At 41.1% G+C, this 24,531-nt stretch overlaps 1 protein-coding gene across 2 annotated transcripts in view; it reads right to left on the reverse strand.

The window, feature by feature from the left end:
- Positions 1-24,531, reverse strand: part of RASA3 (RAS p21 protein activator 3) — a 262,533-nt gene that overhangs the window by 138,176 nt on the left and 99,826 nt on the right. For both annotated transcript variants that reach the window (XM_084627979.1, XM_084627978.1), the window contains exon 2: positions 2,629-2,746. In XM_084627979.1, coding sequence (XP_084484105.1) covers positions 2,629-2,705 — 77 coding nt within the window. In that variant the 5' untranslated portion in view covers positions 2,706-2,746. The remainder of the gene's footprint in view (positions 1-2,628; positions 2,747-24,531) is intronic.

Raw genomic sequence — 24,531 nt, forward strand, 5'->3', positions numbered from 1 at the left:
GCGACAGAAACGACAGAAGAGGAGAAAGACCTACGTGTATTGGTTGATTACAGGATGACTGTGAGCCGCCAATGTGATGCAGCTATGAAAAAGGCTAATGCAGTCCTAATGTGCATAAGCAAGGTATTTCCAGTAGAGATAGGAAGTGTTATTACCAAATACAAGGCACTGGTGAGACCTCATCTGGAATACTGTGTGCAATTCTGGTCTGTCATGTTCTAGAAAAATCAATTCAAACAGAAACAGGTGCAGAGAAGGGCTATGAGTATGATCAGAGGAATGGAAAACCTACTTACATGAACAGACTTAAGGAGCTTGGCTTGTTTAACCTATCAAAATGAAGGCTCAAGGCATATATAATTGGTCTCTGTGAATATATCAGAGGGATAAACACCAGGGAGGAGAGGAGTTATTTAAGTTAGGGGCCAATGTTGGCACAAGAACAAGTGGATATAAACTGGCCATCCATAAGTTTAGGCTTGAAATTAGAACAAGGTTTCTAATGATCAGAGGAGTGAAGTTCTGGAACAGCCTTCCAAGGGGAAGGGCTAAAAACCTAACTTGCTTCAAGACAGAGCTTCATAAATTTATGGAGGACCTGGTATGATAAGATTGCCTACAATGGCATATGGCCCATCCATGAATGCGATCAGCAAATATCTCCAATAGGTGGATAAGGGATAACAGATGGGGAATGCGCTGAGTTATTGCAGAGAATTCTCTCTTAAGTTTTTGGCTGGTGGGCTTCGCCCACATGCTCAGGGTCTAACTCATTGCCATATTTGGGGTCAGAAGGACTTTTCCCCCAGGTCAGAATGGCAGAGACCCTGGAGGGGGCGGGAGGGGTCTCCTTCCTCTGCAGTATGAGGCACAGGTTACTTGTTGGTTTGAACAAGAGTAAATTGTGGATTCTACATAATTTTAAGTTTTTAAATCATGATTTGAGGACTTGAGTAACTCAGCCAGAGGTTATGGGCCTATTACTGGAATAGGTGGGTATAGCCTATGATGTGCAGGAGGTCAAACTAGATGATCATGATGGTCCCTTCTGGCCTTAAAGGCTGAGAGTCTGTGCCCTTAACTTGTTCTCTCTATATTTTAGACATTTTTGGGCCCCAACAGAAGTTCCACTCCTTGCTGTGAATCTGTACCTATTTCATTCCAATCTACTATTTTACTCCTGCCTAATTTAGTCATATTCTACACCAGTGGTTCTCAAACTTTTGTACTGGTGACCCCTTCCACATAGCAAGCCTCTGAATGCAACCTTCCTTAAAAATTAAAATAATTTTTTTATACATTTAACACCATCATAAATGCTGGAGGCAAAGCAGGGTTTGGGTTGGAGGCTGACAACTCACGACCCCCATGTAATAAACTTGTGGCCCCCTAAGGGGTCCTGACTCCCAGTTTGAGAACCCCTGTACTACACCTATCACACGGTACAGGAGCACCTTAGAAGCCATTTCTCCCAACTTCCAAGCCCGTGTTTTAGGCATTGCCTATGTTGGGGATTTGTCCCAAAGTCAGCCACCACTGTAGCTGCACTGATGCAAATTCCTAGTGTGGACAGCCTATTGGCACTGGTCTCTCAAACTGGTGGTGAATTAAACCATGGCAAACTGCCCCAGTGCAAATAGCTGTTTTGTCTGTCTACACTGCAGGCAAGCACCAGTGCAGCTATAATCTGATAGCTACAGTTGATTCAGATGTTGAAGGTAGACAAGACTTTAGCCACAAGATCATAGGTCATTAACAGTGGGCATAATAAGGAGCACTATCACCAAGGAGGCCAGTAAAGTGCCTGGAGAAAGAGGACAACTAGATTCTAATAAGGGGTCAGCATCCTAGGATCTGTCACTTGGGGAAAGATTCCACACCTTCCCCCCAGGAGAAAGCAAACAAGCAAGTAGGGAAGGCAGAGAAAAAAGCTGACTTCTGAAACCCCTTTTCGCTCATGCTTTGCCTGAATACCCAAGAGATCTGGTAGTTTCAGAGTGGCTGGAGGAGAAGGAAACACTCCCATTCACCACCAACTGCCTCTCAAAAGAGCAAAGCTGGTCAGCTGCAGGAGAGAGGGATCTCGGAAAACTTAGCACCGTACCTGCCATCTCAGGATTTCACTGAAACTGCTTTTCCCTTTCTTGTAATCTAGTTTCCCTCTCCCCCACTTTTGCACCTCCAAGAATGTGCAGAACAAAACCCCACTGTGGTTTTCAGCTCTGATATAGCAGCAGTTATGATAACAGTATAAAGGAAAAATCCCTGACAGTTGGATTAAATGGCACAGTTAAACTGACAGCTAAAAGGCATAAAGGAAGTTCAAAAGCAAGTATCCCAGGGAGCTGCATTAACTGTAACCTCCTTGGAAATGAATTATGTGCTTTCTCTCAGGACAAGAGCCTCTTCACACATAAATGATAAAAACATATAGTTAGATGCCAGTCCACGATGTCCATAATAATGCTCTTATTATAGTCCTACAATTTTAAAAAAAATCAGCTATGTTCTTCTCCATCCCACCAAAGGATCTATTTGGAATACTATGGAAATATAATATAAATAGAAATGTTCTAGGGTGCTAAAAGAACTGACTGAATATATCTGCACACAAGAAATATTTGTTACCATAGTGATTTCTCCACTATTTTGGTCCTGAAAACCTCCTCCTGGTCCAGGTTTACAGTACAGTAGCAATCTCTCATCTTGTTTGGCCCCGGATATGTAGGAAGATTTTTGGCTTCTCCTAAAGAAAAAAATTCAAAAGCAAACTTTAAATATGAGCAGATATTGATGGTATATCAACAGTTATATTAAAAATTATACACAACTTTTTTATTTGGCTGTACAATGCTTCCTACCAGGTCTTTATTTAGAAGATTATTTTCAGTCCTCTGACAGGAGCAATGCTCATGTAGAATGGCAGGCAGTGTGCTGCAATATGCCAATGGTAAGGGAAAAAAATTCAAAAGAACCTAAGTCACTTATGAAAATACAACTTTGCACTTTAAATCCCATTGACTTTCAATGAAGCTTAGACACCTAAGTCATTTTTGATAAAATAGAGTTTGGGATAAAATTTTCAAACCGCAAGAGACTGCAAATAAGGATTTTATCTACAGCTCTGCTACTCTCCAAGGTGTTAGCATGAAAAGTCACTTAAATGAGGCACCGGAACATGGAGTGTAATAACACTTCTCATAAGGTGCTTTGAAGTTTAATTAAAGCTTGTAAACCCCCTAAGATCTTTGGACAGAGGCACTGTTTAAGTGCCAGGCATTAAAATTAATTTGTTAGACAATATGCATTTGCTTATTTCAAAACTGCAACAAGAAACAATTACATATCATGCATCTAAAAGAATAGGGCTGGAGAATGGAGGATAGACAAAGACAAAGCAGTATAAAATTCAGATTTTTTTTTTTTAAAACCCCAGGAAATGAGACTGGAATAGTAGTCTCTTCCTCTACTGGTCCATCAACAAGCAAAATTGCAAACTAAGATTGCTTGGCACAGTGACAGTCCAAACAAAAGCCTAGGAAAAGAAATCAGATAACTCTCCCCACAGCTTCATTGAAACACCTTAGCACCACTTGGCAAGTGTTTTGACTTCAAGGCCAAGCCCTAACTCCTCTGAGAGCTTAAGGAAGCCTTCACTCTGCATGTGCTCTTGTTTGCACTTCACTTCTATGGTACCTACAGATTGTTATCAGATGTCACATGCACTAACTAGAGCTTGCTCTACTGATAAGATAAGGGAAAAATCAAGATCAGAGAGCAAAGCTTATTTTTGAACATAGAAGAGAGGAGTGAAATCTAAGCGACAGGAACAAGTGTAGCCTGTTTATCAGACATCTGCAGGTCAGTTTCAGTCCCCAATTCCTGCATAGCTTCACTAACAGGACCAATTTCATTTCATCCCAATCTCATCTTGAGTCACACAATCTCTACAGGCTTTGGGCCACATTCAGAGCTGACCTAAATGGTCGTGTAAATGAATCAGCAAATGGATGCAACTTCCATGCTGATGTTGGAATAGATGAGTTGTAGCAGTAAAAGCAATTCACGGGAAAAGAAGATTAAGGAGGCTCCCACCTTCTACTTTAACAGGAAGGCAAAAGGTGGTTTAGGATGCAACATCTTTCTTGACCACAGCACAACCTGTGTGTCCCCCCTTGGGATGTAATTTACGCTCACTTACCATTTAACTTGAATCACAGCATCTCTGCATTTGACCATTAGAGTAAGAAAGCCACACAAAATTATATGCATTTGATCACCAAGACTAACACCTGAAGACTAAAATTTGTGATGTTAAATAATTTTCTACACTTAAAAGCTAGAATGTACAAAGTATGGAGTTTGACAGACTTTTAACCCATTATTTTTATAGCTGAAAGATGATAAACACAATTTGAAGTGTTACAATGTGGCCAATAAAGCTATATTTCAAGTTCATTTTATTTTATTTTTATTTTTTTAAATTAAAAAAAGTTAACTTCTCTAAGACCGAGCTGATGCCGCAAGGTAATGCCTCAGTGCACACTTCCACTTAGAGAAAAAAAAAGTCAGGAGACAAGTTGCATTGGGTCTGTACAATTTACTACATCACAGACTATGTTCAAGGAAATTTTTTTTTCTCTCTGCCTTAGCCTCGCCTCCTCCAAGTCCCAGAGAGGACTTTCCTTTCTAGTTTCACCTTTAATCGTACGCTGGGCCAACGCCTGTCTGGCTGAAGCTCCCTCCAGAGGGCGTCAACAGGAAGCATCGTAGCAGGGTAATGAGGAAACCTCCCTTGTGGGGGCTGAGCATATTATGAGGAAACTTTTCAAATTTCAAGTTAGAAACATTTTTTTAAAAGGAAAAAAAATGTAGACTAAGTTTGTGAATTTTCTGCTCCCCTAAAATGACCTCTTTTCAGAAACTCTTGATTTTTGAATAGTTTTCTGAGACAATGTCCTCTCTAGTACTGTAACCCACTGAAATTCTAAAATAGCTAACTTTAATTTGAAGCCCATTTTGTTGCTTTTTAATACAAGAATTACAGTATAAAGATAAGGAGAATGCAGAAGTAGTGATGTATTTGGATTCTAATAAAAACAGGGGTTACTGGATCTCTGAAAGTTTTATTTGAGAAGGAAGACTCATCGGGACTGAAAAGTGCCGTTTATCATTGCCCTTCAGGGAAAGCATCCGAGTTAGAGGCACAGAGGAAGAAGAGAGGGAACTTGTGATTTTTCTTCTTCCACTTCGCAGACCTTGACAAACCATGGAGGCTATAAACAAGGGACTAACTGATCATTCCCACTTACCAGTTATGTTACTGACTTAACTAAAGAGAGTCAACACAGAAATAGTGTGGTGTAGGGTTTAACTGAGACATATACCAATGACTATTTAGGGTCTTATATAAGAACAATAGTCTGAATTGTTTAGTGAGCAGTCAGAAAAATCAAGCTTCCAAGGAACACCTAAGGACTCTTAGCCCTCAAGCCAGACATTCAATGTCAACAAAACAAGCCCCCATAGAATTTCAGCTGGTGTATAGTGTCATTTAAACAAAATGTTCCTTCTTTGGGGTTATTTCACTATTGTCACAGGAGCTGACCAATTCTGTTTACATTTGTTGGTCTGAAACAAAAGCACTGATTAACTCACTATGTTAGAGAGACAAAGTGGGGGAGATGATATCTTTCATTGGACCAACTTCTGTTGATGAGAGAGAAGTTTTTGAGCTACACAGAGATCTTCCTCAGGTCTGGGAAAGTGACACTCAGGTCTGGGAAAGTGACACTCAATACTTTCCCCAGTTTCTTCTATTCCAGCTGCTGTAGACCCATTGCATTATGTATAGGTCTGGTCTAAAGGCCACTGAAGTCAATGACAGGTTTCAATGAGAGTCAGTACTAGCAAAGCAAACTAATTATTCACATCCAAAATTAAGACATTTTGGACTGGCTCTGAGACAGAGCGGACTGCAGTATTTGTGATGCTGACTTCCCCTGCTGGTATGGAGTGTAATTACAGCTTAAGCAAGAACTGCCCTCTCCAGGCAGCATAGAGAAAGTGGTGGTGTACGAAGAGATATCAGAACAGAGAAACACAATAACCTAGAATGAAGAGGGAGGAATGTGTCTTCCCAAATCTCACTCGGCTTCCCTCCTCACTCCAAAATTCATGAGTCCCTTCCTTGCTTAGGAAGAGGGATGAAGCAAGGCGAGGGATAAGGGCTCCATGGCAGATGGTGCATGAGGTGAAAGAGAATACTGCTTAGGTGCCTAGGGAAGATGCAGCTGCTAAAACAGAACGAGAAGCAAAATAAGATTTTAATTTTTCTTTTTGTAGGTGTGGGAAGAGACTCCTAAACAAACATCTAAAAAGATGGTCCCAAAAGAAAAAAATAGCTTAAAAATAATTTTCGATGTTTTGAGTCATCTAACATTTATCTGTTGAACAAAAACATATTTTGCACTATTTCCTTCCCTCCCTCCCCCCTTTGCAATATTACCTATGTTGTCAGATACCAATGCATTCACATTTTAACCTTCAAGATTACACACACACATACACACCACATTGCACGGGTCTGGAATTCACATGGAGTGAAGGGAGGGAGATTGTGAAAATAATACAGCTACCAACCTGCCCAGTGCCTCCCAGGAAGCTCTGGGGAGCAACTACCACTCCCCAAGAGGCCATGATACTGCTGCTGAAATGGAGTAATACTAACAAGGATCCTGGAGAGCTGGAGGGATCTGGTCCTATGTGGCTCTGCCAGGTTTGGGTGTAGATATTATGGACACTTCCACTGGGATGGGGGGGGGAGGGAGAAGACGACGTTACATCTAAACCAGGCCTCTGAAATCTGGCATATTTCATTCCACAAGGCCAGAAAAGTACAATCTTTGCACAACTAAATAGCATATGAGTGTGTAATGGGTATCTTATATTAAGGGCAATAGCACTTATAACACTACACCCATTAAGGTAAATTTAGTTATGTATCCCACCAGATTTATGTTGTGAGATCATCCAGCACTAAGAAATAACTTATATTGGATACATTTGATTTATTGAGTGGTTGAAGGGGAAATCAGTCCCCTTAGAGAAACAAAATCAGTGAAAAAACAACAGCTGAGCTTTCTACACCCTGGCATTCAATTTCATGCAGTGGGCAGAGAAACTCAAGGACAGAAACAAAAACTCTGAAAAGGGCAATATATACAAGCTATCATCAACAATGATTCACTTCGCTTCTATTGTACTCAGTACATATCCTCTGAACAATCTCACTTGCAAGCATGTCAAGAATAAAACAAAATGATGGTGTAAGCTAAACCCCCTCAAACACACAGTTCTATCATTACCATAAATTCTAACTTCTACTTTGAAGTTTCGAACAAAACACCTTTCAAGCTTTTATTTTCACTCCCCATAAAATGTGCATAAATCAGCAATGAGTCCAAAATGTAATGGCAGATTGATATATTTTCATCATCATTTATGCTGAAAGTATTCTTCATGTTTAGAACCCCTTGCCTGAGTAACTCAGGATGAGATGATCAGATGCTAACAAATCTGCAAATAGGACACAACGTAAGGTTAAACACCACGAAGATGCAAACCATTTTCTCCTTATTTTAGTTTTCCATGTAGCCAGGCTTGCAATAATGTAGAAAAATGCTCAGGTGTGCAATGATATTTCTGAAATGTGCTGACTTAGGAATATATGTATATTGATCACCGGAGGCTGATGGTGCACATCATCCCTTTATTGTATGTGGCAACTTCTTTTGCTATTTTAGGCATTGGAAAAGATTAGTAAATCAATATGCATTGATGAAATATATAATTCTCTGGACTATTAAAATGGACAATCAACTCACATCTGTCTGAATTTTAACCATCTTTAGTTACAAAGCAATATCCAAAACTAATGTAACAAATTTTGGAAAAAAAAGTCTGTTTTTAAAATTTATTTACTTTGTGCATTTAACAGCGCTTTGTCCAACTGACTTTGTATAAGGCATATGGTGTAGCTGACCATGCACGGATGCATTGTGTAGGTCTTTCACAAAGATGAAAGGAAGAGAGAAACATTTTAAAATAGGAAATTGATTAAAACCACAAAATGGGTAGGCATACTCAAGGACAATTATACTATTGCACCTCATTTATAATATCCTAAACGCAAGGTATTATTGTTTTTCCTACCTTCTTCCTTTATGTAACAATGCCTTTAGGGTCACTGCAATTTTCTTTTATGTTGAAGGTAAATCACAAATCCAATGTTATCTAATCAAGCAATATGTAAAAATGAAATCTATTTAAAAAGCCAGTTGTGATTATAAATATTCAATTTCCTTGAATAGGTTTATCTTTGTTGCTTTAATGCTTTAGCTGGATATTAAAGAGAGCAAAAATCCATAGCATGCCCGCACGCACGCACCCACACACGCTCACCGGTTCAACAACAAAAAGGCAGACTATTAGATTCCTAAATCAGGTCACAAATAGCCATCTGTGAAGTGATTCCACAGTCTGGAGAACCAGATTTTTAGCTGATCTGCTCTTAATGTAAGTCATTGCCTGCCAGCATATTATATGATAGAATAAATTATTTGTTTCGTTATGAGGATCAGGTTAAAAATATAATTTGTCACATCAAAACAAATTTGTTTCAACCACCACATTTATGTGCGCAATTTCCCAAACTCCCCATTCTTCTCCCATTCTGTCTTATCAGCTCCAACGGTGTCTCAGACAAACATCTCCTCATGAATATTCCTTTGCCTTCACAAACTCCATCTCTTCAAAACTGGAATGCTTCTTCAATTATTTGTCTGTATTGGTCACCATGTGCCTTGTGCACACAAGATCAGAATCTCTGAACTGTTGTGCCCATCTGGATGCGCCTATCTTCTGTATGTCCTTCTGGCCCCAACCCAGAGGGCATAAAAGGTAGACCTGTCATAACCGTCCCTCAGTTCCCTCCTACCGCATATGGCAGGAGAATGGAACCATACATAGCCTTAGCTTAGGTAAGTCAGGGCTTGATTTCTACTAACAATTCTCTCCTTTCCCTTTTGTTTTTATTTCCACAAACCCCCAAAGACTTTATGAATTCCATTTGGTGCCTCATGATACTACCATCCATAATGGCAGATCCAAAACCATCATGCTTTAAGCCCTGCCTATATTCTAACAGTTTAATTCTCCTCGACAGCTGCTGTCTATTTTACCCTGTTGAGAGCCATGTGCCTAATCATTGCTCGATCTGCCAATCGTTTTCCACAAAGACAAGAAAATATAGGGACACCAGTCTGAAACAGTATCTTCCGGAGCAATCCATGAAGAGCACATGAGATCCTTGGGACTGAAGACTGTGCTACAAGATGGGATTTTTCCACAAAGAAAATCAGTCTATCAGCACTCTAACCAGCAGGCAGATCAGTGGTGAGCTGAAGCCAGTTCCCACCGGTTTGCTAGAACCGGTTGTTAAATTTAGAAGCCCTTTTAGAACCAGTTGTTCCACGCGGGGCCCAGGGAGGCGGAGGTGAACTGGGGAGGGGGGGGTGAGGGGGCGTGAGGAGGGCCACCCGCGCGACAGCAGGTAACCCGGGCGGGGGGAGAACGTGCAGGGGAACCGCTCCCCACCCCAGCTCACCTCCACCACCCTCAGCCTGCTTCTCAGCCCTACAGCTGAACCACGGGAAGCCAGGGAAGGGGGCGGAGAAGCAGAGCAGGGCGGCGCATTCAGGGGAGAAGGAGGAGGCAGAGCAGAGGTGAGCTGGGGTCGGGGGCGGGGCAGGGAGCTGCCAAATTCTCCCTGTGGGTGCTCCAGCCCTGGAGCACCCAGGGAGTTGGCACCTAAGGCGCCACTTTTGATGTGATTAGTGGGGGAGTGGCTGCTCCCCCCCAGCTATGCTCCCACATCCCTAGGAGCCAGAGGGACCTGCCAGATGCTTCCTGGGAGCTGCCCCAGGTAAGCACCTCCGGGACTCCCCACCTCGCCCCCTGGCAGGTGCCTCTGGCTCTTAGGGGTTGGGTAGGCACCCACTACGGTGGCCCACGAGACTCTCCTGTCCGGTTCTGGGGGCAGACAAGGGAGGGGGTGGATGGGGTTGGGGGAGGCGTCAAGGAACGCGGTGGGACAGGAGTCGGGGGGGGCAGCAACGACCCCCTCGTGGGGTGAGGAGGGAACCCGTTAAGATTTTGGCAGCTCATCACTGAGGCAGATGATGCCCAAGCCAGTAAGAGTATGGCCCTGACAAAGCCAGGGCCAAAGCAATCAAAGACCAATTTGGTACCAAGAGCTCCTCTGGGACCAAAGGCTGGTACCACAACAGCAATTCAGATCAGTGCATTGCACTCAACATAACTCTCGACATCAATATTCTCCCAAGACAAGAGAAGTAGAAAACTGAAAAAAACCACTTGCTTTCCCTCTCCCCCCAAGGGCATAACACAATGCACGCTCACAGTATATGGGCAAATGTCACATGTCAACCTCTGGTTTGGCACCAAAGGATTTTGAGACAACTGTGGTATCTACATCCAGTACAGACATCTCAATGCCAAAACCACCAGAGCTGGCACCAGAAGTGGAAGTGCTAATGGTCCCGGTTGATCTACTGCTGATGGAAGGAACCATACCTGCAGTACTGAAATAATCCTTTTGGCACCATCCACTATATCACAGCTCATGTTACCAATGTCTCCCCAAATATCAGCAACACCAATGGGGGAGATATTTCCTTCTCCACCTTTTCTGACCACAAACACCTCTGCACCTCCCAGCCAGGACCACTCCCTATGATCGGGAGAGTGTCCACCCTCTGAGGCATATACACTAATCACAAGACATCAGCCACTTAGCCAAGTCAATATATTACTCAGATCTTACTCGATCACATTGATGCCAATCCTTTAGTTACTAAAAACTAAAGTTTTAATAATAAAAGGAAAGAAGAGGAGTTAATAATGGTTAATAGGTTATATATATATATATAGATACACATACAAATAATTGCAAAGTCTTTATATCATGTTTGTAGCAGTGATGGAATAGACTGCTGGCTTGTGAAGTCTCTCTGGAAGATCCTCAGTCCATAGTTTTAAATTGTAAATCCACAGTCAAGAGAACCAGGGCAGGAAAGAGGCAAAACGAAGGTCTTAGGAGTCTTTCTTTCCTCTGCCACGTGCCTGGAAATTTACTGTCTCTTTATGGAACTTTATGGAAAAGTTACTGACCTAAGTAGGAGTCCACTGTCATATGAGCATATTCTTAATGCCCTGATGACTCACAGGGGCAGCCATATCCTTGCTGTGCTGTCCACAGAAAGAGCAATTTGAGTGAAATGAGTTTCTTTTATGGCCCATTGTGAGAGCTAAGTATTCTTGATGGGCCATCAATATATAGTTGTCTGGCTTTAATATAAATTTCACCTTGCGGGTGTGACCCAGGAATAGAACATATGTATGTGACCCAACATATGTATGTTGCTAGTATATAGCCAATATTCCTAACTTCAGATACAAAATCATACATGCATATAAACAGGATAATCATACTTAGCAAATCATAACGTTTCCATTAACACCTTACATGACATACTTCATAAAAGATTTGTTGCAATTGTATAACAGTGGCAACATCAAGGATATAAATGGCCATTCAATCATACAGCATTACAACAACTCCAGAGGCCAAAAAGATCACTGAATATGGAGAGAGATGCTACTAAACTCTGGATTTTTGTACAACAGATGTTCTAGCACTCTCTGTGAGACTCTACCCAAGATTACTGTAAGACTGTTTTTGTGCTAGCTGCTGGGTAACAGAATCACTGTGTACCCCTCAGAGATGAGTTCCTATCATTTGGAACATTAAAAGCCATTGCACTGCCAGGATTCTACACTCTTTCAGGCTGTGACAACTGGAAAGTTGGTAGGAAAGACCAAAATTATCTTACTGGAAGGCATTTGATTCAACCTGTGAAGACTCTCTCCTTGTTCTGAAAGTGCTCAGAATGGCTGAGAGAAAGAGACACAGACACAGACACACACACACAGATAAGGTCATAAATGCACTAGAGATGCTCATACACAGAGTATACCATTTGAAGACCAACATTATGACACTTGCAGAGCTACGTTGGTGAATGTTTCCCAAGAAGCAGAAAAACATAGGAGAAATTGCCATCAACAAGGGATGCATTAAAACCTGGTATCAAGAGGGCAAATTATGAAGCAATGGAATGACTCTGGGATGATCTAATGCATCCAAAACTACCCTCCCTATTGGGCCTGGATAGGTCTTGAAGGATGGCTAATCATACCAGTTATGCACTCTCAAATCAATCCTTCAGCTAATCAAATGCTCATGTGCAAAGATCAGATGCTCACCACCCTTCAAGTGTTTGGCTAATAGTCTGCCTTGTATGGAGATGTGCAAGTGTGACAGAGACAAGGATTAGTGTGACAATGTGTCTAGTGATGCCCTAGACAGAGACTACATTGGTGATGACTTTGATGAATAAATGTTTTCAGTCCTACATGTCAAGGCTAACTTCCCTAGGATTAGCCAAGAACAATGTCTTTTTTTATGTAAACAATGCATCCCTGTGTTAAAGTATAATGAAAAAAATGTTGATTTTTAAACATTTTCTTGAATATAACTACATAACTATTCTAGGTTTGTTGTGTTTGGTACCACTACATTCCTAGGAGAAAGGGCCTTCAAGTGATACTGAATTATCAAAATTTCCATTAATGGATCACCTAGTGATGGGAGGTGGGGGAAGGAGGAGGTCATCGAGTGCCCCCTGCCTGCCACACCACAGAGGGTGACGCCATTGGAATTATGATTCTGTAGATTTTGTGGACTCAGATGACACCTCCCTTACCATTCCATCACTAACTTGCCCTCAGAATGAGATTTTACTTTATTCTTCTCCCAGACCATATGGTACGTTACATTCTTGCAATGATTCAAAATGATCATCAGCTGGACACACTTCAGTCACATCAAGTAATTTCCTCTCAAGAGCCAGGCTAAAACATATAAGGACTCTTTTCCCTGAGACATTCTAGCCAACCATAAGAAAAACAACAGGGGTTGGGAAGTAATTTTACCTTGTACAGTTTGTTTTGATACATACACTAACATATGAACATTATGTTCATGAGATGTCTTCTACGCACTCTACTGTAATCTGTATTGTGGCAGACATTCTCTTCTTTTTCCACACAAATTTAAATGCATTTGACTATTCATGTTGATCTCAATATGCGCAGTATCTTCCAGACTGTGATATCATTTGCTATTACAATTAGATGTTCTTGTTAAAAGTCTCTGGAACACATTTCTGGCAACACTATTTAATAGAATGTGTTAATCAATTGTATTGCGTGATGTCTTGGTACATTCATTTCTATCTTAGGGTTTTATAGAATGTGCATCACCATGATAAACACTTCACAGGTAAATTAAAACTGCATAGTCCACAGTGTACTTAATAGAATTTTCTGTTCTTCTCCCTTCTTTCTTGGGCAGTGTGGGTATGTGTGTTAGGGGACTTCCTTGTTTGAAGGTGACACGACCAAAGCCTTACATCCATTGTCAGTTTGTCTTGGGTACTTATAGGGCTCCTACCACCATAATATCTGAGCACCTCGCAGTCTTTAATACATTTATCCTCACAACCCCTCTGTGACGTAGGGAAGTGCTATTCCCCCAATATGACAGATGGAGAACTGTAGCACAGAGAAACTAAGGGACTTGACAAGGTTACACAGGACATCTACATCAGAGCTGGAAAATGAACCCTGGTCTCTCAAGTCTCAGGTTAGTGCCCTTCTTCTTTGTATTGAAATTCTAGAGTGATGTACTCATGGCAGCCCATCCTGTTGAAGCGGACATTCAATTCCAGGTGCAGTGAATTACAGTACTCCCATCCGGAAGTGGCAACATATGGATAACCATGGCCAGATCCTCATCTGAAAGGAAGGATTACAGATTCCTAGCAAGATATGGGAGGAAGAAGGCTGTTGTTTACCAATGATACCTAATTATGTAGGGTTAGTGATGGGTCAGACAGGACCCCCAAACTTTGCACCAGTCTGATGAACGAATGAGTACAAAGGGTAGGCAGAGGCCTTTGATGGAAGAGAATGTAAACCTTTCTAAAAAAGAAAAGGAGTACTTGTGGCACCTTAGAGACTAACCAATTTATTTGAGCATGAGCTTTCGTGAGCTACAGCTCACTTCATTGGATGCATACCATGGAAACTGCAGCAGACTTTATATATACACAGAGAATATGAAACAATACCTCCTCCCACCCCACTGTCCTGCTGGTAATAGCTTATCTAAAGTGATCATCAGGTGGGCCATTTCCAGCACAAATCCAGGATTTCTCACCCTCCACCCCCCCACACAAATTCACTCTCCTGCTGGTGATAGCCCATCCAAAGTGACAACTCTTTACACAATGTGCATGATAATCAAGTTGGGCCATTTCCTACACAAATCCAGGTTTTCTCACATCCCACCCATCACGATGAAGTGAGCTGTAGCTCACGAAAGCTCATGCTCAAATAAATTGGTTAGTCTCTAAGGTGCCACAAGTACTCCTTTTCTTTTTGCGAATACAGACTAACATGGCTGTTACTCTTAAACCTTTCTAGTTCTTCAAAGAATTTCCCCTCCAACTAGCATCAACTTAATTTGAACGAGTTTTTAAATAGTCTATTTCTTCCTCTGTTTGCTTTACAACAATTGTGTGGTCTGAAGAAAATAATTTACATTAACAAATCTATGTAACATCTGAAGTCACTGGATTTGACTACTGAGTGAAATTGAATTTAAAAAACCACTTGGGGGGAGGAGGGGTTAAAAAAAAGTGGCTTTCTAATAAAAGTAAAGCCATTTTGTATGCAAAGGCACTTTGCAGTGATCTTTTAAAACCAGAGACTGCCTAGTAAGGGTGATGTCTTAAACAGGTTTCACTACAGTTAGCCAGTTTCCCAGTTGCATTCTGGGACAGTAACCTTTCTGGGTTCCTTTGATCTGATTTTTATTTTTGATTAGTGGAAGACTTCTTAACAAGTAAGAGCATAGTTTGGCTAACTAGCTAGCTTTTAAATTACTTTTCAGCTGGACTTGTATTTGAAGAATGTTTTTTGAATTGAGATGTCTCTCGTGACTTTCAAGCTGCATGCGCAAGAGATCTTGAGACTTTTTTTCCTAATGTTTTTAGCAGTGCAGACTGGCTGTAGGTTTTTTTGCACTCCTTAAAACTGATAAATTGTGACCTTGTTTAAAGCATTTGGTTTGTGCAGTTCCTTTCCTTTTTAAATATTTTTGTAAGTGAATTAAGGCCACTTAGAGTCTGAAAGAAAGTGTCGACACAGGATTTAATATAGTTTAACTAATCCACTTTAAATTCACACATTTACTTAATTCAGATTAGCTTTCCTAAGTATCCCCATATAAACATGCTCTCAGAAAATGTTTTCTCCCAACACAAACTGAAAGTTTTGAAATCACTAAACATCTGTAGAGGGAGGGAGAGTATTAAAGCTGAAGGATGAGTAAAGCGGCCAAGAGGAAGTAACTTTAAGATGTTTTTCCATGTGCTGGGCAAACAGTTAATGATTTAACCTTCTTTGAGGAATCATATAAAACAGAAAATACAAGTAATTAATTTTAAGTGTCCATAAATGTGACCAAAATCCTATATTGAGTCAGCTGCTGTCTTAAGTGTTTCTGAATACCATCACATTTCAAACAGTTCCTCACATGACTGTGGTGTTCGGAAATCTGGTCAGCATTTATGGCCAACATGTGTAATGTCCTTGTACATATCTGTAGCATGACCAGGAATAGTTTTCTGAACAGGAAGCAATCTCTGTAAATATTCTATATAAATGAAATTAAATTTACAAATCATAAAGTATTCACCAAGCAGCCTGATACTCATTTAGTTAATTTGTTTCCAGACTATTTCGTTGTGTTCAAGGAGCCACAACTGTGTGGAAACAAGACAAAAAGGGTAAAGGAATAATGCTATTGTCACTTTCCTGTTTTAGGGCATTAATCATCCAAATCACCATAAAAAACAACACTGAGACCACTTACTTTAATAGGAAAAGTTAGAATCTCAAAACATTTGTAAGGTTTCATTTATAGAATAAAACCAAATGTGTGATTACAAATGTCATAATTGCCTAGGAGTTGAAGCATTGCCAGCAGAAGAAGAAAAACTAACTATAACTAGTCTTCAATAATTCAGTTGCCCATAATTGCCTTTCCTTTAAGACTACTAAATCAGAAATATCAATGTTAACCAAAAACTAACCACTCCATTAGTGAAGTTTTAGTCCAAGTTTAGGCTGCCAAAAAGGCAGCCTAAACACTTAAACAGGACCAATGGTGTTATTCATATTCAAGGTAACCTCCAAAGCCAAGCTAATTGATGAACATTTCTCCTTCCAAAAACAAGACCTCCCACAACAGCTTCACTATTCTGTTCTCAGGTTTAAGACTCATGAGGGCTGGAAGTTTTTCTTGGCACCTCTTTCCTGTCCCTATGCAAGACTCATCTCTTTGCCTTAGGTTACCCTGAACAATGCAAAGTTTTTTGAAAGCCAAAACCTAACACACATTCCGCTCTATCTTGGGGGTTGGAAGAGGTAAAAGTAGGGAGATATCAAGCTACCCAGCAGTGAAACTATGATACTCTTGTGCAAGGCAATCTAGACAGCTGATCATCTTAGATACTAGTGTTCTATTGGTATACTTATTCCTTAGGGGTTTAGCTGGTAAACGTTTGCCTGTTAAAGGAAATGAAGGAATGTTAAAACCTAGACTTGGGCCTGTCTGAAATGAAGTCCTTTCTTAAGGAGAGATCCTTGCTCATGAATTATGCTTTCTTCATTATATCAATTGTTTACCACAGGAGATTTCTCTTCAAGGAACTCAGCATGGAACGAGGAACCAGAATGTCATTTCCCTGACAGTGACTGGCTTGAATTTAAGTTATTCAGCAAAACACAGGCTACACAGAGATTTACCCTTCAGAGTTCAGATAGCTCTCAAGCCTTACAGAAGGCCAGTAAGGAACCCTGCTCAGAAACTGCTTTGTATGTAATAGCACAATCCGCTTCCTCTACCTTCTGGGAGCACTTACCAATGTATACATTTTAGCTGGATCAAAAACTAGATGTATGCTGGACATCTCCCTCCCTATTTATTCTGCTTTTGTCTTGCTAAGTGAAGAAGATCCTTACATCCATCAGCTCTGATGTGGGTGTGCATGGGTAGGCGTGGGAGCCTTTTGCATCACTGACTAGAATGCCAATTTTCCATGGGACACTTTCAGGCCGAGCTCAAACTACTATTGAAACCCTTACCTTGAGCTTCAGGACAATACAAAAATGAGTCATGAAATCTGCGTTTGTTTTAAAAGTCTCCCGTATAGCTCTCTCTGAGCAGGGCATTTATAAAACTTAAATTTATAAAACTTTGTTTTTGAAATGAAAAGGCAAATACAGACTCAAAGCCAGGGCCGTACACACACACACACACGTTTTCTGAGGGCTTTTCAATTATTTGCATTATCATAGTGCCTAGGATCCCCAGTCGTGGAGCAGGGCCCCATTAATTTCATTCTGTTTGAACAGAGCCAAAGTACCTGAGAGCGTCTAAAATCCAAGCATAAGAAAAGACTCAACTGATCGATACAGACAGACCAATATGGAGTACAAGGAAACTAAGAGACAATATTGGTCAGCATGATCAGTGCTTTGAGCATACCAGCAGCCTAACCATTGTCAACATTTTTGTACGCATTCTGGCAGAGAAGTCTTTAAAGAGGGATTTGAAGGAGAATAATAAGTTAGTTTTACAGATATTTATGGGGAGGTCCTCCCAAGTCTCAGGGGCAGCATGGCAGAAAGCACAAAAGTGCCCATTAGAAGTTTTAACATGTGAGTGGATGGAAGATGACATCAAGGGCTCATCAGAGGCAGGAGTCAACCTTTCAATACAGAATGAGGGATGATAGCGGATGGGGATAGTCTGTGAAGGGTCTTAAAAGTGAAGTGAAGGCGAACAGCTTATGTTTGATATGACAGAAAAGGGGGAGCCAGTGGAGGGATGCAAAGAAGGGTGACAGTCAAAACAATGGGCAATGAAAATGATCTTTGGCAGGAAAACCTGTCATCCAACAGTATCGCCTACTGGGGAAAACAGACTGTTAGATTTATTTCACTTGAATCTACAGTCATTGGATTTTTATTTTATTTATTTTTTTACACTATACATGTAATTTCCTGTCATATGTTCCAACAAACTATTTGTATCATCCCCCCCCCATTATATTACACACACACTATGCATCCTACTTGAGCATTCTCATGGTTGTCACACAACACATTGTATAAGAGACTTTACCAGTGACTTTACTCCAACTTGGAGTGTTTTTAAATGTTGTTGTAAATTCAATAAAAGATTCACTTCATTGTTTAGCAGATTATACTGTGCAAACACATGTACGTTAAAAGCATACAGAAAGATGACTTATTATTACTAATTAATGCTTGCTAGCCTGCAGTGCCATAAAACCACACAGACAGTAGTAGTTTCTCCACTTAGCAGCAAAGATATTTCAAGATCTAACAAGTTCTATAGTGAGGTCTAATTACTATAGCATGAAGTATTTAAAATGCACTTGCTTTTTAAAAAGTTTGCTCATTTGCCATATTCTGTGATTTATGTATCTTGTAGTCACAAGCATAAATTACTGCGGCTCTACTGCAAATCATTTGTCTGCAGACCAATCAACTGTTCGGTGAAAAAAAAACAGTATGATGTACCTCTAGAGCAGGGGTTCCTAAACTGTCGGCCTCTGGCGCAACCACAGGCAGAGTTTGGGGAGTAGATCTGACAACCCTCCAGGATTGTCCTGGAGTCTCCAGGAATTTAAAGATTAATCTTTAATTAAAGATTGTCATGTGATAAAACCTTTAGGAATACATCCAGCCAAAACTGGCAACCCTACTAGGGAGTGGGCAACCTGGTGGTGATGCCCCCCCAAATTGTATACATTGAAAGTGGGGGGGGCACAGTTTAAAGGTTCAGCCACTCCCCGAACAGCTCGAGTCACGCCCCCCCAGGCCCGCCCCCCAGCAAGGCCCCTTCCCACTGGCAGGGCACCCAGTGACAAGGAATCCTGTGCCAGAAGCTGGTTGCCAGGGCCCCACCCCAGCTAGCAGAGTGGCAGCCATCGATGGCCCCTGTCCAGGCTTGAGGGAGCCCAGCACCCGCAGCAGAGGGCAAAGCGGAGCTGCCAGGCGGTGAGTGAGGAGAAGGGGCAGGCCCCACGAGGCAGCAGTTGCCAGGACTGCTGGAGAAGGTTGGAGGGTTCATGGCTGTTCTCACTCCAAGCCATCCACGGCTGTTGAGCCCCCTGGTGTATCGGCCCTGCAACCCCCCAGGACCAGAGCTCAGTGGTGCCTCTCTGTTTCCACCTGGACAACACAGTGATTGGAACGGTCATAGGTAATGGCCAGGAGACCCTAAGCCCTTTCTTCATGCCCAGGCTGGGGGTGCCTGTGAGACGCATCATGGTGCTGGGTGTGCAACTGGGGCAGGGATGCCAGGTGACGAGCTCAAGGCACTCAGAGGGCTGCTGAGGTGGAGGGTGTTAGCAAGGGCTGGCGGTGGCACCTGCCTGGCCCTTCACCTTCTTGCTGGCCCTGGTCCCTGTTCAGGCAAGGGGCTGCATATGCCTCATGGTGCCCCTCAACCTAAATATCATTCTAATTTAGAAAATTAATAACAATTTGGAGACAGACCCAAAAATGCCGGGGGGAGAGGGGCGAAAGAGGGTTTGGCCTCCACTTATATATCCACAACCTATCAGGACCAGATACTACATGGAGATCCACTAGCACAGACTTGTGGAGTTCCACTGAATTTGACAGGACTCAGCAGGGGTCTCTGGATAGTGAATCCTGATGCAGGATTGTTGGCACAGGTTAAAAAAATGCACCAGAACAAGAGCTCATCTAATGGCCAATGGAACGTAGTTTACTCCTTGAATCTGCAGTGGCCCCACATAACCATACCTAGCAGTTTTGAGTTTGCTTTGCCTTATTTACAGAAAAATACAGGATGTAACAAAAGCCAGATAAAGTATAATCTGCACTGATTTTAAACAACTGACATACTTCAGCGCTGATTTAATTTTTTATCTTCCTGTTCCTCATAAAATGAAATATAGCTGCATATCTAGGGAAACTCTGCCATCCAACCAAAAAACAAAGAATACAACATACACAACTAAACTTAACATTTTTAAGGTTTATTTTCTAATTCCAATTCAGCACTTTAAGGGGGCTTTATTCAAAGTGTAACTGGAAATATTTTATTCCGAACATTATCTACAGATAACAGAAAATCATTATTTTTAACCTCTTATCAGCTTAAATATTCATCATCTTAATGTTAATCCTCAGTACCAATGGGTGAGGGACAGCTGTGATGTTCAGGAAAAGAAAAAATACAGAATACTCAGTGTTCACACATAACACATATTAAACAAACCATTAATGGTAACAACTGAATAAAAAGAATGAATATTAAGTTATTTATATTTAGCTCTTGGATATCTGAGATCTTTAAGAATCAATTATCATCATCATCATCAATCATCTCCTCCTTTCCATACATGGGAGAAAAGTACAAAGTGGAATTCCAGTGGCTAGGGTGTTAGTCTGGGACATGGGCATAAATGCTGGAATGCACCCCCTGGCTTGAAGTGGTTTCCATCATATACAGGGTTTACAGTTTGGTTCAATGGCTCTCAGCACCGCCACTATACAAATTGTTCCAGCACCTCTTGATATGTGAGACCTAGAGTCAATTCCCCAGTCAGTCACTGATTTTAAATGACTGGCCAGACAGGGTGTGTCTGCCTCCATTCCCCATCTGCAAAATGGGGATAGCACTTCCCTACTTCAGAGGTGTTGTGAGGACAAATACATTAAGACTGTAAGAAGCTCAGAAACTACAGTAACAGGGACCCTGTAACTAAGATAGACTGGTGAAGTGATTTGCCCAAGCTCACACAACAGGGCAGTGGCTCAGACAAGAACAGAAGCCAGATGTCCTGACTTCCAGTTCAGTGGCCTATCCATTGGACCAGCGGTTCTCAATGGGGGCTGCAGGAAGGGCGGCAAGCACATCTCTCAGCCCGCGCCGCTTCCCGCAGCCCCCATTGGCCTGGAGCGGCAAACCGCGGCCAACGGGAGCCACGATCGGCCAAACCCGCGCACACAGCAGGTAAACAAACCGGCCCAGCCCACCATGGGCTTTCCCTGAACAAGCGGCAGCCCTAGTTTGAGAACCACTGCAATGGACTACACTGAATGTCTTGTGAAGCAAAGATATGCTTTGTGCACTGAAGTTGTTTTTACCTCTCAATATTTTATTTTTCATACAAACATTTTGCCTTAAGTAATTTGCACAAAAGTTACAAGAATTCATCTTTCAATGAAGCCCAAACAATAAATTTGTTTGCTAAGAGACTTATACTTTCACACAAGTTCAGTAACTCTTCACAGTATCAGTTTCATAAAAAAATCCCTCCTCCCTTCATGTGTATCAGTAGTCATTATAATCATTAGGCACTTGGATTAAGGGACTACCATCCAAATACAAAAACAGACTTTTCCAAACTACAGAATCAAATCCAAGTTATGATCCTGGTTACTAAGGGTATGAGATGTTTTAAATAAATAGTATATGTATATGTTCATGATATTACCTTTCTAAAGTAGACAAAATTTGGGCCCTAAAAATATTGAATGTCTCTTTAAACAACATCCAGGGTACACACATCCAAAAAAGAAACCAACTAGTTTTCAGTACAAATGATGGGCTGTCTTACCAAAATTACAAATATGCACATGATTCCTGTTTGGGGACTGTGGAAACTCTGATACTGCTTGTGGCAAAAATGCAGATTGCATAAGCAAAAGAGGATCCCCATATTTGCCATGCTAATCATCATGTTGGCCAAAATTCTTTCAGATCACAGTTATTTCACACCTGGGCTAAGTAATTTGAAGTTTTCAACTTGGGGGCCTACAAGGGATTGAATAAGATTTTTATTTTTTTTTAAATTATACTACCAAATACAGTACCAAAGAGGCAATATATTAGTTGCTAAATGATCCAATTGTTTCCAGCTCAGCGGCAGTCTGAGCCTGTTGATTCAAACTTGTGAGCAGTCTTATGATTGCAACAGAGCACAGCAATTTCAAAATCATGATTAAGAGGAATACAATTGTTCTGCCTTGCACAGCCATAGGGCTCAGTTTTGGAATTTTCTTCCCAAAATACATAACTGAACATCAAGCAAGTGATAGAAATAAAAAGCAAATGAGCCTTTCCCTAGGCTTATAGATCAGCCACAAAAGAAGTCTATTTTGTCTTGTACGTGGTACCCATCTATCTTGAAGTGTGTTAATGAGATTTCCTCTTCAAAGTTTTCAGTTTTGCCACTGGCATAATAGTTTGACTGATATGAGAAACCAAAGCCAATGTAATATCTCTGATCATGAACTCCTGATTTGGTGAATGACACTTGTCAAGAATTTGATTTAAGAGAAATGTTTCTGATGCACAGCCAGGGAAAACACCACCAGGAGAACAGTCATCATTAAATAAGATATTGTAGTATTGTGATAGTCTCCTATTATATGGTCTCATATTCTACCAAGAACTCTGCCTTATGGGATGGGTTGTGCTCAAGGTATCCAGGCCCAGGATGTAGCCAATGTCTCCACTTCTTCTCCAAACTTCCAGTGCTGTTTTCCCCCCCGTATCGGTTAGTATCAAGAGGTCACCAATCCTGCAGTCATCTCCTTCCATATCAAAGAAAATGATTTACAGAGCTCATCATGACATCATTCTCAATCGACATCAAAAGCCCTCCCACCTAACCCTGTCTGCCTTCATCTTCATGCTCCAAAGATCACATCACTTCAAGCGAGTAGCCTCTTGGCTGGGATACTTTATTGGCTATGGCTACATTACAGCATAAGTGAATTAGCCACCCCCGAGTGACAGAATTTATGCCACTTTAAGCACCAGTATGGACAGTGCTACGTTGGCGGGAAAGCTTCTCCCACTGACAAAGCTACCACAATTCGCGGGGGGTGGAGTAATTAAGCCAATGGGAGAGCTCTCTCCTGTCGGTTTAGAGTAGCTACACTAGAGAGTTAGCAGCACAGCTGCACCGCTGCAAGCTCTCTAGTGTAATCATATAGTGTATGTAACAAGACTATCCCAATTCCTTCCTCTCTTCTTCGTATCTGGCTCAAGTATCATCAAAAGAAAGGGAGATACACGCTACTACTACGGATTCGACCACTAGTAGCATTTACCTGTCCCTTTTTGTAACAAAGCACTGCCCAAAAACGATCACTATTTTCTCTTCCTTGGTACAGGGGACACCTGTTTAAAAATAATCACATTCAGAGTTACCATGTGTTAATTGTTACACTGACACATTGCTTCACTTTAAAAAAACACTCACAAAATAAAAATACTAATCATCACTACAATGATTGTTTTCAGACTGTGTTACTTTTAAATATTTTGATGAATAAACTCAATGTTAACGCTAGTAATGGAACCACAGGGTTTGATACCAGACAAGACATCTAATTTAAACTATAAAAATTGGGTAAATGTCTTGACAGTACAAAAAACCCCAAAAAACCCAATCTTGTCCACCCTTCATTTTAATGGGACTACATGCATGGGTAATAATTAGCAGGATTAGGTTCCAATTTTTTTTCATAAATGGATGCTATGGAACTGAAACAGTTGGCAGAAGAGAGAATCAAAATAAATGGTAAGTAAAGCATCAGTAACCTGCGGTGTGATTTCTTTGTTAAATAAGGTTTCAAACAGTGACTAATTTTATCTCCCTGAGAGAGAGAACATCACATGAATCCTGGCCTAAGGAACAAGCTTAACCAAGGAAGAATGACTCATCTTATTGTGCATGCAATGTGACAAGAGCCAAATGTTACACTATCCTACTTCACAACCGTTCTACCAATTATCTAAAAGAAAAAAAATGTTTACTCTCCCCTCCTCAACCTCTAATGTAGATTACATAAACCAGGGCATATCAGTCTAGAAAGAACCAAAAAGATAGAGTCCTCTGATCGCAGGCATTTCATACAAATGCAAATATTAAGGTTTCAATTAGTGCAAATAGCACAGGATTGGTAATTGATTAATCTGGAATAATGTGTTCTAAAAAAATACTTAAAGTATCACTGATATAACAGTAAGGCTAAGATTTCAGTAAGACTATGTGATTTTAGGTCCAAAATTTAAGTTTTTAATTACTTCTAGAAACACATCCTTGTGTCTTTCCATGAGAAAATGATGATGGGGGGATTAAAATAACAAGCCTTTTTAAAAGAAGTGAACTTTAATTT

The sequence above is a fragment of the Lepidochelys olivacea genome, assembly GCF_965140295.1.
Source record: "Lepidochelys olivacea isolate rLepOli2 genome assembly, chromosome: 1".
Taxonomy (NCBI): Eukaryota; Metazoa; Chordata; order Testudines; family Cheloniidae; genus Lepidochelys; species Lepidochelys olivacea.